At 39.5% G+C, this 17,272-nt stretch overlaps 1 protein-coding gene and 1 non-coding gene across 2 annotated transcripts in view; both read right to left on the reverse strand.

Annotated features, from left to right (window-relative positions):
• Positions 1-17,272, reverse strand: part of BORCS7 (BLOC-1 related complex subunit 7) — a 40,416-nt gene that overhangs the window by 3,764 nt on the left and 19,380 nt on the right. Inside the window, exons 3-7 of the mRNA XM_019725028.2 lie at positions 9,999-10,158; positions 9,648-9,842; positions 1,390-1,452; positions 1,245-1,288; positions 303-323 (exon numbers count right to left, since the gene is read on the reverse strand). Of these exons, the coding sequence (XP_019580587.2) occupies positions 303-323; positions 1,245-1,288; positions 1,390-1,452; positions 9,648-9,842; positions 9,999-10,064 (389 nt within the window). The 5' untranslated portion in view covers positions 10,065-10,158. The remainder of the gene's footprint in view (positions 1-302; positions 324-1,244; positions 1,289-1,389; positions 1,453-9,647; positions 9,843-9,998; positions 10,159-17,272) is intronic.
• Positions 4,875-4,948, reverse strand: TRNAI-AAU (transfer RNA isoleucine (anticodon AAU)). The gene has a single exon. It is a non-coding gene; the product is annotated as a tRNA-Ile (tRNA).

Here is a 17,272-nt window from a genome sequence, read left to right on the forward strand (position 1 = left end):
TCTGTTTAATGACTTTAGCACATTTACTCTTATTATTACCAATGTAAAAAGTTTTCTATTTCTTAAGGTTGCTCTCTACACCCTATAACTTTTAGAAAGCCTTTATTAGCAGCGCATGCCTTTGATTTACTGCATGCCTTTGAAATATACCATATCCGTATATCCTAAATGATCCATCCCAGAGCATATGCCAATTTAAGGGCATCTGTCAACCAGTTCTGCACTGACCCTAGGCCAGCAGAGTAATTCCCCCTAGCCTGCTTCAGTTGGTCACCTACTCCCCTACCTTTGGAGTTACTTACTTTTTCTGAATAGCTTCTTGCCTAAATCAGAAAAGAGGAAAATAAACAGAAGAAAACTCAGTGAACTAGCAGAAGTTATATATATATGCAGAACAAATTTCCAGCTTATGTCACATTCTATATTTCTGTCCATCCTGTCCTAAGTTTGTGCTATTGAACCCCTGTTCAATGTCTGAGTGCAGAGCTGCTGAAAAGATGGATTCTAAACCTAAAGAGGTAATAACACTCTATCATAGAGTGTGGGAAGTGGTCAAAAAACTACATACATGATTCAAATTCAGTTTGTGTATGGTGGAGTCAAATGGTCACATGCCTGATAGGTACCCATCAAAATAATGAACATATAGCTATTTAAATATCAAGAGTTGAATTTCCAGTAGGTACAAGTATAATATCAACTACATAAACTATAAAACAAAATAAGATGAAATTATTATTTTATCCAAAATTACAATGGAGAAGGTGTCTCTCCATTTCCAAATGTCCTAGATGGTTTACATGTCGCTAGAGCTGGGCTACACGTGGAAATGTCGGCTACAGGTCACAGTTACACTTGACTCCCCAGGGAAGGAGTAGGTTCCCCAGGACAGAGATCAGGCACAGTCAACAAACACTGACTAAGTGCCTATTAGGTGCCAAGCACTGTGCTGGCAGGGTCCTGGCCTGGGCCCTGCCTTGATGGGGTTTACAGTCTCTTCCTCTGAGGAGGCCTCAGATTGACCCAGAAAAGTTCACAAAAGGTAGTCCCAGCTTTGATCTCACCCCCAACCCAACTTCTGTGGTCTCAGCCATCTTTTGCAGAGGGAACTCATCCTTGAGCAACCCCACCTGTACTCCCAACTCTTGCCTCCACAGGAAAACGTGCTGAAGCACCAAGGCAACGAGAAGCAGCCTGAGGATAATGCCTGTGCAGCAAGCAGTCCGTGGGGAGGGCATACTCACTGGTATTGAAGATGTGTTGTTATTATTGCCATTTTCCTTAAACTCTGCATTGAAAAAACAACAACAAAGAAATACAACATTCTACTTCCCTGGAGCCACACAAACTGTATATAAAACCGAAGTCACAGAAGAAATGGTTGCTTACATCTTCCGAATGCAAGATGGCATCTTCCTGTAGTACCATGTTTCGAGCTGCCTGACCCAGCAGCTGGAAGACAAAAATAAAGTGGTAATAATCAAAATTGCCAAACTTCCTGTAATCTTCTCTCTGCAGCTGTTATACCACCGCCCTCTCTCCCCCCGCTAACTCTCCCATACAACCACAAACACTCCAAATGTAATGGAGGATAATGTTCCACTTGTTCATGTTGAAAATCTATTTCATTGTCACTGTGGCAGTGCTGGCATGGGCTCGACATCTGTTCCCAAGGCCACTGCCTGAGAAATGCAGTGCCCCATCACTGCTGAGCTCTCTGCATAGCTTATTAGTCAAGTGCTGAGAGGAGAAGTCTGCAAAAACAAACAACAACCTTTGGCTCTGCAAGCCCAGTGAGAACCTGACTTCTGATTCTTTAAAGGCAAATTTGAACTTTGGGGTGGTTTGAGAGGAGTGAGAGGGCAGGGGTTAGGGTAGGACTGAAAAGGATAGAAGGAAGGTAGCTGTTTAGAAAAGGAATGAGAGCCACAGAGAAAACAAAACAATACCAAAAAAAAAAAAGGCCTGGCAAGAAGCTCAGGACTAAAAGTGGGAAATTACCCCATGAAGGACGGCCAGATGGGGTTGGGGAAGAGAAAAGAAAGGAGAACGTAGAAGCAGATTGTAATGAGTTCCCAGATCGCTGGGCCGTGAGACCAAGAGAGAAAAGCTGAGCTGTGGGTGGCCTCTGCTCAAGGAGATGAGACTCAGCACTGAGAGGCAAGAAGAGATCAACAGAGGTTTCTGGTGTGCTGTTGCACCCTGTTCCCGGTAGACATTAAATCTACCCATGGAAAGGGAGCTACTGTGATGTGTGTCCTACCAACCTTCCTTGTTCCTTGGATCAGAGAGATTCTGGTGAAAAGGAGACCCGTGACTTCAAATTAACCAGGAACACCAGCACTGCTACAGCCCCCCACCCCACCCCCGCCCCAGTCCTTCCCCCACGGCAACTTTCATTTATTTTTCTTTTTAAAATTAATAAATCTTTACATGCTTCTAAAGTCAAAACAATAAAATAAGACCTTCCATCCCTGTTTCTTCCCCTCCCTGCTCTCTCTCCCCTGTGCATACATATTTTTAATTAGTTTTTGGTTTATCTTTTCATTGTTTCTTTTTAAAACAATGGATAGATATGTATACTGTCCCCCTTACTTAAAATGTAACTTACTATATGCCTCTTACACGCCCTGCTATTTTTCACTTGACAATGTGTACTGAGTTTGATCTGCAGCAATAGACAGTGACTCTCCGCATTGCTTTTTCGGCTATAGGGCACTCCACTATAAAGCTGACTCATAAAGACTATACAATTAAGGTGTGACAGTTAAGTTCGCGAACTCATCCCAGAAAAAGTGCTACATCCCTCACTGCTGAATATCACTACAGTCACCTTCGAAGGACTCCCCTTGGGAAGCTATGCACTGACGCCAGCGCCCAGTCCACCTTTTTTTCTGGAATGACCATCAGAGCAGTTGTCGTATTACCCTTGATGTACTGAATGTCATCAAAATGTCTTTCTTTCATTATTTCCTTTATTTTCAGGTAAAGAAAGAAGTCATTGGGGGCCAGATCAGGTGAGTAGGAAGGGTGTTCTAATATAGTTATTTATTTACTGGCTAAAAACTCCCTCACAGACAGTGCTGTGTGAGCTGGTGCATTGTCGTGATGCAAAAGTCATGAATTGTTGGCGAAAAGTTCAGGTCGTCTATCTTTTTCACGCAGCCTTTTCAGCACTACCAAATTGTAAACTTGGTTAACTGTTTGTCCAGTTGGTACAAATTCATAATGAATAATCCCTGTGATATCAAAAAAGGTTAGCAACATCGTTTTGACTCTTGGACTGACGGAAATTTCTGGTCATGGAGAATTGGCTGACTTCCATTGTGCACTTTGACGCTTTGTTTCACAGTCGTATTGCTACACCCATGTTTCATCACCAGTGATAACACAGCCCAAAACATCGTCTTGCGTTTCCAAAAGGTCTTAGCAAACTTTGACTCTCCTTTGTTCATCAGTGAGCTCCTTCGGGACCATTTTTGTACACATCTTTGTCATGCCAAGATTTTCAGTTAAGATTTTCCTGTTTCTCCATTGATGTTTACTTGATCTGCTATGCTTCTCATAGTCAGCCGATGATTTCAACACACAATTCGACGAATTTTTGCAATGTGTTCATCAGTTCTGCTCGTTACTGGCCGCCCTGACCTCCCTTCAGTGACACATTCTCTCCCCTCAGAAAAACGTTTAATCCATTTGTGCACTGCCGTTTTCTTCATGGCATTATCCCCATAAACTTGGGCTAACATGTCCCTGATTTCACTTCCACACTTGCCAAGTTTACCAAGAAATTTAATGTTTGTTCGTTGCTCTAATTCAAGCTCAGACATTCTCGCGACGGCACACAAAAACACGCAACAACAATAATGAGCGCCACTCAGCAAGACACCGCCACACATCGACACGCACACAGCTGTGAGACACTGATATACCAAGGTTATGAAACCTTACTGAGCTGTTGGCACAGTGCTGCCAATGGAAGCGCATGGTGGCAAATATACGAACTTAATCGTCAGACCTCGTATGAGAATGTCTGTTCCCTCCTGTGGCCATTTGTATATAGCAAACTCCAAACTCCTATAGATGGAAGATGCTGACTGAAAAACTAATAGCAAAAACAGGGTTCTACTGGAATCTTCATTCATTCACTAAGTCATTCAACAAATATTTATTAAGTGCTTATGATATGTCAGTAAGAGACATAGTTGTTGTCCTTATGGGGCTCACAATCTGAGGTTACAAGAGGACATAGGCACTCCAATACTTTGTGTTAAGTGCTGACGGGGAAGCAATGGATGCCTTGAGAGCACGGGGCTGGGGGCGGAGTGGGGGTGTCTAACCCATTACAGGGGTAGGGGTTTAGGGAGGGCTTCCTAAAAGAAGTGACTTCTAAGCTGAGACCTAAAGGATGAGGTTTAGAATTCTTCTTAAGTGTAATTTTATGAAAAGTGGTATGATCAGATTTACTGTTTTAGAAGGATGGTAAGCAGAATGGCCTAAGGGGGGACTGAAGGCAGAGCTTGGTTACAACACTGCAGTATTCTAAAGCAAGCAGTGAGAGTGGCCTGAACCACAGAAGTGACCATTTTAAAAAGTGGGGGTTTTGGGGGGGGGGGCGTTGAGAGACATTTAGAAGACACTTGAAGGGACCTGTGATTGCCTGGAATGCAGGAGCTGTGGAAGCTGTTGTAACGTAGGGCCAAGGTCTTTCCTTTGATGATAGATGCATTCAGTGGCATTGTGCATCATTTTCTTATATAAACCAACTACACACTTAACACATCATCTAATCACCTAAGATTTCCAGTTTTCCAGTTTGCGTTTCTTTCTTTCTTTTATTTTTTTTAAGGAGGGCACAGCTCACAGTGGCACAGTGGCCCATGCGGGGATCGAACCGGCAACCTTGGCGTTATTAGCACCACGCTCTAACCAACTGAGCTAACCAGCCACCCCCAGTTTGGGTTTCTTTAAAGTGGAACGTCTTGAATACACCTATAAAATAATCTGAGTACCAACTCATTTACCCCTCAAGCTTTTACTTTTGTCTTGCTCATAATTAACTCAGTAACAGTTTTAATATCTAATCATCTTCAGCAAGTATTTCTGATTTTCAACTTAGTTTTCATAGCAATAGCAACCCTGGGTTTTTTTTTGTACTCATATTTCATTGTTTTCCATATTATTTCATTAATGTAGTTGCAACAGCAATCCTAAGTGCCTTACACAAGTTTAGCAAAAAACACCAAGGACCCTGACTAAGCACACAATTAAACTGCAGGAGAAGTGCAGATGTTCATGAGAGGCGTGTGTTGGTCACAAGCATTCATTGTGCTGGGGGCACAAGCTAGTACGTTTTCCCTCACTCTGTGCTCCATCCATTCCTGCACACACTCCCATCTCAAGGCCTTTGAATTTGCCACTTCCTTTTTTTGGAACTCTTTGCCTCTACATCTCCATATGGCTTGCTCCCTCACTTCATTCAAGCATCTGTGCAAATGTCACCTCCTCAGAGAGCCCTTCCCTAATGACTCTATTTGGGTAAACTCTTTCATCACTTTCTATTCCCAGCTTTAGTTTTCTTAGCCTTTATAACCACCTGATTGTTTTGTGTTTCATCTGTTTATCTGTCTCTTCACTAAAATGTAAGCTTTCTAAGAATGGGGACTAAGTTTTGTTTCCTGCCTTCTCCCTTGTAGCTAGAACATTCCTGACACACATCAGACACTCTATAGATATCTATTAAATGAGTGCTGTGGCATGAGTGTTTTGCACCCAGAAATTGCCAGTTAATCAAACAAAATAGCTATGTGGAGTCTGTTGAAAAGAGAAGCAATGCTCTATGGGCTGAGAAGGATTGAAAATCAGCTAAGACATTCCAATAACCTCACAGTCTACTAAAGGAAAAGGTTAAAATATGTAAGTAACTAAAGAAAAAAAGCAATATGGTATGTGATAAATGCCATGTAAGAGATCCAGTAAAAAGCCAAAGTTCAGAGATTTGAGAGATGGTACGTCAACCCTGTCTCAGACACCTGGATTGCTTTCAGCGTCACTCAGCCCAGACCACCTACTGGCACCCTATCTCCAACTACTACAGGAGCAGGCCATTTGAAAAATACACAGGAGGAGGAACAGGAAGGAGCAAGTCACATTAGGGCAGTCAGTGGTGGCACAGTGGCTTTTTGGACACTTAATCCAGCTAGTACAACATGAGAGGTAGTGGCCAAGAATGTAGACCTAAAACCTGTCTGCTTAGGTTTGAATACTAGTTCTATCCTCTCCTCGCTACTATGTGACCTTGGACAAGTTAAATTCCTCTCTGTGTCCTCTACATAAAAAAACAACCTCCTTACCCTTAGTAATATTTTTACTGATATATCTCTTCAGGGAAGGGAAACAAAAGAAAAAATAAACAAATGGGACTACATCAAACTAAACAGTTTTTTCAGAGCAAAGAAAACCAACACAACAAAAAGACATCCTACTGAATGGGAGAAGATATTTGAAATGATAAATCTGTTAAGGGGTTAATATCCAAAATTTATTTAAAAAAAAAACAAAACCTCATACAATTCAACACCAAAAAAACCCCAAACAATCCAATTTAAAAATGGGCAGAGGACATGAATAGACATTTCTCTAAAGAGGACATACAATGGCCAATAGACATAAAAAGATGTTCAACGTCACTAATCCTCAGAGAAATGCAAATAAAAACCACAACGAGATACCACCTCACACCTGTCAGAATGGCTCGCATCAGTAAATCAACAAACAACAAGTGTGGCGAGGATGTGGAGAAAAGGTAACCCTTGTGCACTGTCGGTGGGATTGCAAATTGGGGAAGCCACTATGGAAAACAGTATGAAGTTTCCTCAAAAAATTAAAAACAGAACTACCTTATGACCCAGCAATTCCACTTCTGGGTATTTATCCATCGAGATCCAAAACACTAATTCGAAAAAATGTAAGTGCCCCTATGTTTACTGCAGCGCTATTCACAACAGCCAAGATATGGAAACAACCAAAATGCCCATCAATAAATTACTGGATAAAGAAATTGTGGTGCATTTATACAATGGAATATGAATAAAATCTTACCATTTGCAACAACATGGATGGACCTAGAAGATATTATGCTAAGTGAAATAAGTCAGACTGAGCAAGACAAATACCATATGATTTCACTTATATGTGGAATCTAAAGAACAGTAAATGAGCAAACAAAACAGAAATAGATTCATAGATACAGAGAAAAAACTGTGGTTGCTAGATGGGAGGGGATTTGGGGGATAGGGGAGAAGGTGAAGGGATTAGAAAGTACAAACTGGTAGTCACAGAACAGTCACGGGGATGTGAAATACAGTGTAGGGAATATAATCAATAATGTTGTAAAGACTATGTAAGGTGTCAGATGGGTACTGGATTTATGGGGGATTATATAAATGCCTAACCACTGCGCCGTACACCTTAAACTAATATAAAATAATATTGAATGTGAACTATAATTAAATATATACCAGGAGTGCCAAAAAAGGTACACATTTTAAGAGCTATTATCTATGTATTACTTTTCGAAGTTGAAGTGAATTACGATAGCAATGTGTAGTATTCCGTTTGCTCAAAAGATGACGTTAAATGAATGCTAGCGTCATTCATTGTATTACAATTTTAACACAGTTTTTTTCCTTTCTTAAAATGTGTATATATTTTTTTGGTACCATCTGTAGTCACGGGATATAAAGTACAGCATAGAGAATATAGTCAACAGTATTATAATAACTATGTATGTCAGAAGGGTAGTACACTTAGGGGGGGTTATCACTTTGTGAAGGGTGAAAATGTCTAATCATTAAGTTACTTTGTACACCTGAAGCTAATTAAAAATAGGAATAATTTTTAAAAACTACCTCCTTTATTAGCGATTATAAAGACTTAATGATTTAAACTACATAAAACACAGCAGTACCCAGCATACAGTAGATGCTTGATAAATGTTAAGTTTATTATGATGAATATGGATGTTCAATACATACTGGTGGTTGACTCTGAACACCATCTACTTTTTAAAATTTATATATTTATACCATGTTTCTCTCCAAAAACGACTCAAGGCAATTTATATCAAACTACGTGTGTGTGTATGTGTACATTTTCTTAAAACAGAAATAGAACTTAAAAGTCATGAAAAGGAGAAAGCAGTAAATATGTCTACCACTGAAACTGACACAGGAACGTCTGTGCAACCAAGGCAAAATGTGAAACACAATGAGTTGTACAATACTTCTTTGGTAAAAGGCAACATAACAATCCTTCAAAAGAGATAACTTTCCTTTGCTACTGAATCCTAAAATGAGCATATCACGTGGGACCTCACACAAAGCATATTTGGGATCCCCGGATCAGTGACTTCAACAACCGTGTTACCATCTATACAAACACTTTCTTTCTTTTGGCCCCATCAAGAAAAGCTAAGGACGTAACATGAAAGCTAATTCTGTTAATACAATTGGGCCCTAAACTAATATGAATAAAGCTGCTATGAACATTCACACACAAGTCTAAAGACCTGCAGACATACTGTGCTTGCTCCTGCAGCTAACTACATATCTTAATGAAATAATATAGAAACTGATAAAATGTGAGTACAAAAATGAAAGAGTTGTTATTGCTATGAAAACTAAGTTGAAAATCAAAAAGACTTGAAGATGAGTAGCTAAGATACACTGCTGAGTTAATTATGAGCAAGATAATGGCCTACGGGAGAAAGTCATTGAAATCTAAAAAGATTCTGTACTCAAATTGTTTTACAGGTGTATTCAAGATGTTGTTCCACTTTAAATAAACCAAAACTTGACATCTTAGATGACATGTTATGTGTGTGGTTGGTTTATGTAACAAAATGATGGACATGTTTTCCATTTCTCTTGAGTAAAAAACCTAGGAGTGGAATAGCGAGGTCATGAGACCCATGTTGTTTTTCCATTCATCTGTCAAAGGGCATTTCGGTTGTTTCTACTTTGGTGCTACTATGGATAAAGGTGCTAGAAACATGTACAAGTCTTTGTGTGAACATATATTTTTATTTCACTTGAGTGAATATCTAGGAGTACCTATATAAAGTTTCTAGGAGTACCTATGTAAAGTTTTCTGGTGTCAAAAGGCATCAAATAATTCCATACATGGAACCAGCCTGCTGAGGGGAAAATCAGGGCAAAGAAGAGAAAACCATGAATGTGCCCAGAAAGATAAATCAGAAAGGAATAAATTCATAAACAGATGATGCACAAATGTACGTAAGAAATCTGGGATGTTGAGGACAAAACCATGAGTTTGGGGACCGCAAGGAACAGATCTTCACTAAAGACAACCCCGAGAAACAAACGAGGAACTGGGTAGGACCACTACCTCATCCGTCGTCCTGCAGCAATCTCCGCTTTGAAACACAGACTCGCACCACCTCGTTTCTTTCCCCTCCTACACCGCTAGCGGTCCCAGAAACTATACATCCCAGAATGCAACACTTGCCCTCCGCCAGCAGGTCACAGCCTACAACTCCCAAGATGCAACGCCAACCCCTTCCCACACCTATGAAAGACGCGGAGTGCCCCGGCGTATGAGGCCTGGAGACGGTACTTCCAGCTCACCTCAGAGCTCCGGGAGCCCTTCAGCACCTGCTTAGTGAGCGCGATCACGTCAGTACCGCAGGTGTTCACCTTCTCCGTGAGAAGCCCCTTCACGGACTGACCGAATCGCGCTTGCGAATCCGGCGTCCCAGTCGCCATCACCTCAACTAGTGAACGCCTCCGCACGGCGACGGCGAGTCGCCAGGGCCAAAAGACCTGCAAATCGGAAGGAAAAAAATGAGGGGTTTTATTTTGGGATTTTTTTGTTTTGTTTTTCTACCTTGAGAAAAGCGAAGTAAAGGGAGGGACTCATGCGCCTGCGGAGGTTCATCTTGACTAAATTTAAATACATTAAAAATAGTCATTTGATACCCTAAGGAAGACATGGCCCAGGCAAACATCTGTGGAAGGGATGGAGGACGATTTCAGTAAATCCATGGTTTAAAATCAGAAGGCCTGGATCACAATCCCAGTTCTGCCATTTAGTTGTGTAACTGCAGATCACCCAACTTCTGCGTCTTGTGTTCCTCATCTATAAAATAGAAATAATAATGTTAAAGTCTCCAAAGGGTAATGTGAATGAATTAAAATCATTCAGTCCCACTTTAACAAACATTTCATTAACAAAATACCAAACACTGTGCTGAGCTAAAGATAGAGAAAAAAAATGAGACACAGCCTCGTCTCCAAGGAGCACCTAGGCTGTTGAGGCGTGTAAACAAGAACTAGGAAGAACAACCCAATAAAAAAATTGGCGAAGTTTACAAACAGGCAATTTTTTAAAAAATCAAATGGCCAATAAATGTAAAAAATTCTCAACACCACCAGTAACTTTTAATGACAAATGAACTCTTTGTTTTATTAAAAGCAAACTGATTATCACCTTGGAAAATAGTATCTGAAATATTTCATGTAGCTCTATTTCTTTTTCAGCTAATACACAAGTGAGATTGGCATATTGCAAATTTTATTTAAAATCACCTGTACTCAGTGTCAACATCATTTTCTCTTCCAGGTGTCTGTATTCATATCTGTCGATCCTTTCACTCTTGTTTTTAATCAATTTTGGTATGGTATAATTTATGTGCAATAGCTACATTCTTTTAAAGTGTACAATTTGTTGAGTGTGACAGATGTAGAACATCTGTGAACCACCACACTATTAAGATACAGAACATTTTCATCACCCGCAGAAGTTTTCAAGTGCGCCTTCGTAGTCCGTTTGCCCCTCACTCCAGTCAACTGATCTGCTTTCTTGCACTATAGACTAATTTGCATTTCTATAATGTTATATAAATGGAATCATACAAGAAGTACTTTGTGTGTGTGGCTTCTTTCTCTCGGCATGATTTTGAGAGTCATCCACATGGCTGTGTGTGTCATTAGTCTATTCCTTTTTATTGATGAGAAATACTCCATTGTTTGGCTAGCCCTCGTTTTGTTTTATGCACTCACCTATTGATGGACATTTGGATTGTTTCCATTTGGGGGCTATTATGAATAAAGCTGCTATGAACATTTATATACAAATCTTTGTAAGTGTTGTTTCCATTTATCTTAGGTAATATCTAGGAATGGAGTGGCTGGGTCATATGGTAGGTGTTTAACTTTTTAAGAAACTGCCAAACCGTTTCCCAGGGTTGTTTACCATTTTACATTCCCAACAGTGGTATAGGAGACTCCAGTGGCTGCACACCCATTAACTTTGGAAAAGATTGATCATTCTACAGCCACGGTAACAAGTAGTCACCTGTGGTAGACAGGCTGTCCACTGACAGCTGGCTTCCATGATCCCCATCTCCTGGTTTTCATGCCCTTGTGTGGTCCCCTTCTCTTACTTGTAGGAAGAACCTGTGACTTGCTTCTCACCAATACTATATGCATAGGTGATGGGAGATAGGTTATTATGTGTACATAATTATGTGATTACATTACATATTATTGTAAGGCTCACCTTGCTGGAGTCACTCCCTTGCTCTGAGGAAGCAAGTGGCCATGTTGGAGAACTCCACATGGCAAGGACCTGCAAGCACCATCTATTCACTGAGGGCTGAGCCTCCAGCTGACAGCCAGCAAAACAATGAAGCTCACAGTCAAATAACCAAAGGGATATGAATGCTACCAACAACAGGCAAGTGGGGAAGCATATCCTTCCCGTCAAGCCCCCAGGGGAGAACCCGGCCCTGGTGCACACCTTGATTGCAGCTTTGTGAGACCCTAAGTACATGCCCCAGAAAAGCTGTACTTGATTCCTGCCCCACATAAACTATAAAGTAGCAAATGCATTTTGTTTTAATCCACCAAGTCTGTGGTATTATACAGCAACAGAAACTAATATACCACCAGAACTTGTTTGAAATGTGTTCTACCAATGACAACTCACCTCAGTGAATCCCTTTTACAAACCAATTAATCGGGATCTGCTCCTCACTTCTTGTATGGATGTTGATATAAACAAAACCAGCTCCATCTTTGTATCCCTGAGTTTGCATGCCGTGACCTTTGACCAACCTTCACGTCCTTAGCAAAGCATACCAAAGCCTTCTAGTTGATGGTTATCTGTGTTCCTTAAAATGTAGCCATAAATATTCTTGTTAGTAATGGCTGAAATGGCATGACAACTGAGATAAATACCAATGTAGTCATAGTATCGATTATAAACAATCACCTTTCGCAAGACCACCGAGGGGTATGACCCCTGGCACATACTGTGTTCTTTGTCTTGTCAATCATGAGTACCTGGGTTATACCATTAAAAAAGTACTATAAAAAGGGTTTGTTAGCAGAGAATAATTTGTGCAGAACCGCTGGGTCATCTGCTCCAACCCTTCATTCCTGTAAGTAAATAATAAATTCTTTTATATTCTATGGAGTTGCCTGCTTTGTTTGTCAGTCTTAAGACGCCTTCTCATTACAGTGGCCATTACACCTTTGTCCCACCATCAAACACTTCTGAAAGTCAGTCATTCAGGGATAGATTCATAACACTAATCATCCCTCAGAGTTCCACTCAATCAACAATCGTAATGTCACATCTACAGATGTTTTCAGCCTGCTTACATCCATCAATCCCCGAAGTCAATGCTTCCCAAAAACTCGGTTGTGATCAGCAGTCTAATCTCTCTATTGAGAGACTGCCTGCTCTCAATAAATTCAATGTTGTCTTTTTATTTCATATATTGAATTGTATTCTTATCACCTTTTGACAGTTCTAGACGTTGCACCAAGATCATTTTGAAGACCTTCACTTGGCAGCATTTCCCCAGACTCCAAATCAACAGGTGCAATCACTGGACCCCTTGAGCCCACCCTCTATCTGTCCTTCAGGTCACATGACAAATAAGTTGGTCTCAAGAAGAATTTGAATGCTAACTACTTTCATTGAGCTCCTGTTGCTAAATTTATTGTGTTATCCAATGACATGTAACCAAATAGATCTTTGTATAAGGTCTTTAGACTCAGGTCTTTGTATAAAGTAATTAGGCCTGGATCTTTGTATTAAGTAATAAGTTTGGGTTTGGAGATGCGCCATTTAGTTATTAATTTTATGTCTTTGTATAAAGTTATTAGACCTTTTATTTGGTGGCATATTGTTTGATAAATGTTTTTGCAATTAACGTGATTACTCTCCTGCAGCTTGCCTTGCCTTTGCTGTTGTTTGTCTCTCTGTATAAAGTTAAGTTTCAAAGGTTTTTGCTTTTTCTAGGATTATCTTGTTTCTTTTGAATGTGTTCCACAGGAAATGGATATAGTCATAGGCATGACTAGTCTCCAAGCTGGCCCTTGAGGGTTGATGGATTATGTCTGTTGGACCTGAGACTGACTAATGTTATCACATGTAGTAAATCTCTTTTGCTCACCGAAACCACCCAATATTTTTCTACTGGTTGTTTAACTAATTATGAATTATTGTTACTTTCTCCTTCTTGTATTATCATCTACTGGGATAACTTCCTTAATCCAGAAACTCTATAACCTTTGCCCAACAAAGGGGAATCCCTAAATTGTGTTTCTGCAATTCAAGAAGAGCCCATGACCAGAATAGAACTTTTGGACATACCAATACTAAAACTTGATGCAATATTGTTTGTTGATTGACTTCTTAGTAAAAACAGAAAGTGACAGTACGAGGCTTGACATAGGTAATCCAGTCACTCTTCTAAAATCCAATTCTTTACCAGAGGTCAAATTGTTCAAGTGACTGATCTGTAGCTCTTTCTAGGACACATCAAATTACTCAAATAAAAGAGTAGATATGTAATCTAATAGCTGGTATGCTTTTAAAATGATTAGTTTCTTTAAAATACTATTTTAAAAGGTTTTTAACTTCCTCGAAAACTCTTGGAAAAATAAACGACATGTGAATTACCTGATGCCTTGATACCACCTGAAATAACTGCTGGTCCTAAAGATAGAGAGTCACAGTATTATGCTATAGAAGCCAGTACAATACTACAAACATACTTTAAAGGTCATCATGTTAAACAGGCTGCTGTGATTAAAAGTTTATATACAAGGACCTCATATAAAACAACAAAAATAATAAATTCATGGAGAAGGTAAAGGATTCGATCATAAATACACAAAATCGGCCTACTAAATTCTGAAAGAAACACAAGGAAAAACGGAATAGTTTAAGACCTATGAAGATAAGGTCTTTCAAAACCAACATTGTCACCTAGTTGTATCAGATAAAACTTCGGATGGACACTAGATGAAGTTCTACATAAAACACCTCATTCCAGGAGGTACATCTTGCCCCCAGTATAAAACACTGACTGGGAAATTTTTTCTAAGATAACAGAGGATATGGCCAGTACGTGCCTCATCTATAATTAAGTTAATCTGCAAAAATTTGAAAAGGTATGATTCCAACTATATTGCATGTTGGTAAAGACAAAACTATAGAGACAGTAAAAAGATCAATACTTACCAGGGGTCAGGGGGAGTGGATAAGTAGGTGGAACATAGAGATGGTAGATAATTTGTCTCATTTTTTTCCTTACATATTTGACAGAATTCACCAATGAAACCATCTGGGCCTGATGCGTTCTGATTTAGAGGGTTAGTAATTATTGATTCAACTACTTTAATAGATATAGACCTATTCAGCTTATCTCTTTCTAATTGTATGAGTTTTGGTAAATTGTGTTTTCAAGGAATTGGTCCATTTCATTTAGGTTATCAAATTTGTGGACATAGAGTTGCTTATAGCATTCCTATATTATCCTTTTAATGTCCATGGGATCAATAGTGATGGCCCCTCTTTCATTTCCAATATTAGCAATTTGTGTCTTCTCTCTTAGGAAAAAAAAAAAAAAAAAGCCAGGTTAACCTGGCTTGAAGTTTATCAAGTTTGTTCATCTTTTAAAGAACCAGCTTTTGGTTTTGTTGATTTTCTCCATTGCTTTCCTATTTTAAATTTTATTGATTTCTGCTTTTTTACTATTTATTTTCTTCTGCTTGCTTTAGGTTTATATTGCTTTTCTCTCCCTAGTTTTCTAAGGTGGAAACTTAGAGTATTGATTTTCAGATCTTTCTTCTTTTCTAACACATATATTCAATGCTATAAATTTCCCTCTAAGTACTACTTTCACTGCATCCCACAAATTTTGATAAGTTGTATTTTCATTTTTATTCGGTTCAACATATTTTTAAGATTTCTTCTTTGACTTGTGTTATTTAATTTCCAAATATTTGGGGATTTTTTCCAACTGTCTTTCTGTTATTGATTTCTGTTATGTGGTCTGAGAGCATACTTTGTATGATTTTTGTTCTTTTAAACTAGTTGAGGTGTGTTGTATGGCCCAGAACAGTCTGTCTTGGTGAATGTTCATGTGAGCTTGAGAAGAATGAATATTCTGATCTTCTGGATTGAAGTAGTATGTAAATGTCGATTAGATCCAGTTGATTTGTAGCTAATGAACACTAATTATCTGGGTCAGGGCAACTGCAATGATGCTTAATTTTGGCTGGAAGTTCAGAAAAAGCATCCACGAAACTTACTTGGATAAATGTAATTACTAAAAATATCTTTATGTTCTGAGAACACTTCTGCTTTCTGGCTAAGATGGAGTAACAAGAACTGGATTTACCCTCACACGTGAAACCAACTATGTAAAAAAGCAGATAAAATATATGAAATAACAGTTTTTTAAAGACATTGGACATCAGACAATAATGGCCAGTGATCTCTGGGGAGTGGGAAACAAATGAGTCCAGTGATTACTCCAGCTTACTGCCTGAACAAAGTTTCTAAGGTCTGGCACAGGGAAGAAAATAGAAGCAGAGCCTGGTGGAGGGGACAAGGCTGGGAATCTGGAGAGGTCGAGGATTCTACAGCTCAAAGGACAGTGGAGAGAGCTTTACAAAGAAACTTTGGACATCTGTAGAGTGGTGGATACCCTTGAATCTTTAACTGAGTCCCAGTAAGGGCATTCATGTGGGGAAACTACTGGAGGCCAGTGAAAGAACCACCTGAAAATATTAACAGAAACAATGTTTCTTGCTCCCACAGGGCTCACAGTCTTTCCAGTTCCCATCAACCAGAGTGGACAACTTATTAATTCGTGGGTCATTGCTTAGAGTACTCAGAAGCATTTTTGTCTTAGCAGCAAGGCAAAATTAGTGCTAGAGTCAATGCTGCTCTGGTCTCACCCAACAAGTCAAAATGCAAAATAAGACCCAAAGGATCAAACCAGCAAAGGTGATAAAATGCAATCATGCACATTTGGGAATTTTTGTTTTTATTTTGAAATGGTAGCTTTATTTTTTTATAAGTTGGTTAAAATACAAATTTCTTTAATAAACTAAGATTTTTCAGTAATCAGATGATAGATGTATCACTAACACCCAAGGATGAAAGTGAAATGTACAGCCAGACTGAGTTGTGAATAGGACTCTTAGATCACCAATGGTGCAGCGTCAAGATCTCAAAAAAGAGAATTTGACTAGTTTAACTCAGTCTGAGAATTTATTCCCATTGGGCCATATTCTCCTAATCCAATCAGGGTCACAAAACACAAATGCACAAACTGTGGGTGAAGTCAGATGAATGTAGGAGGCAATGGTTGACATCTCTAGTATAAGAGTCATCCATTTCTAAACTCTATGAGGGTGAAGAGCAGTACCTATTTGTTAAAGGTTGAATATTGGTGATAGTTAAGACCTTGAGAGGGGTGAGATCAGCCAGGGAGAATGTAGATGGAGAAGAGCCAAGGACAGATTTGACATACAAAATATGACAGTGGGAACAAGCGGAGGAACAAAAGAATTACAAAGAATCCAGAGCTGCATGATACTTCACATTACAGTGTTTAAAGGAGGTGAAAATAATCAATAATGCTAATGGACAATTTTTATAACAGGAGGTCTGAAAGACATCTAGTGGATTTGGCAATATAAAGGTCATTGCTGATGTTTTTAACAGAAGTACCAATTGTTTGGTGGGGTCAGAGGCCAAACTGCAACAAGTGTACAATGAATGGGGAATAAGATAGAGACACAGTATCTATTATGTATTATTTTACTAAGAAGTCTGATTGAAAAGGGAAGGAGAGGGCCGGCCCAGTGGCTCAGGCGGTTGGAGCTCCGTGCAACTAACTCTGAAGGCTGCCGGTTCGATTCCCACATGGTCCAGTGGGCTC

The sequence above is a fragment of the Rhinolophus sinicus genome, linkage group LG07, assembly GCF_036562045.2.
Source record: "Rhinolophus sinicus isolate RSC01 linkage group LG07, ASM3656204v1, whole genome shotgun sequence".
Lineage (NCBI taxonomy): Eukaryota > Metazoa > Chordata > Mammalia > Chiroptera > Rhinolophidae > Rhinolophus > Rhinolophus sinicus.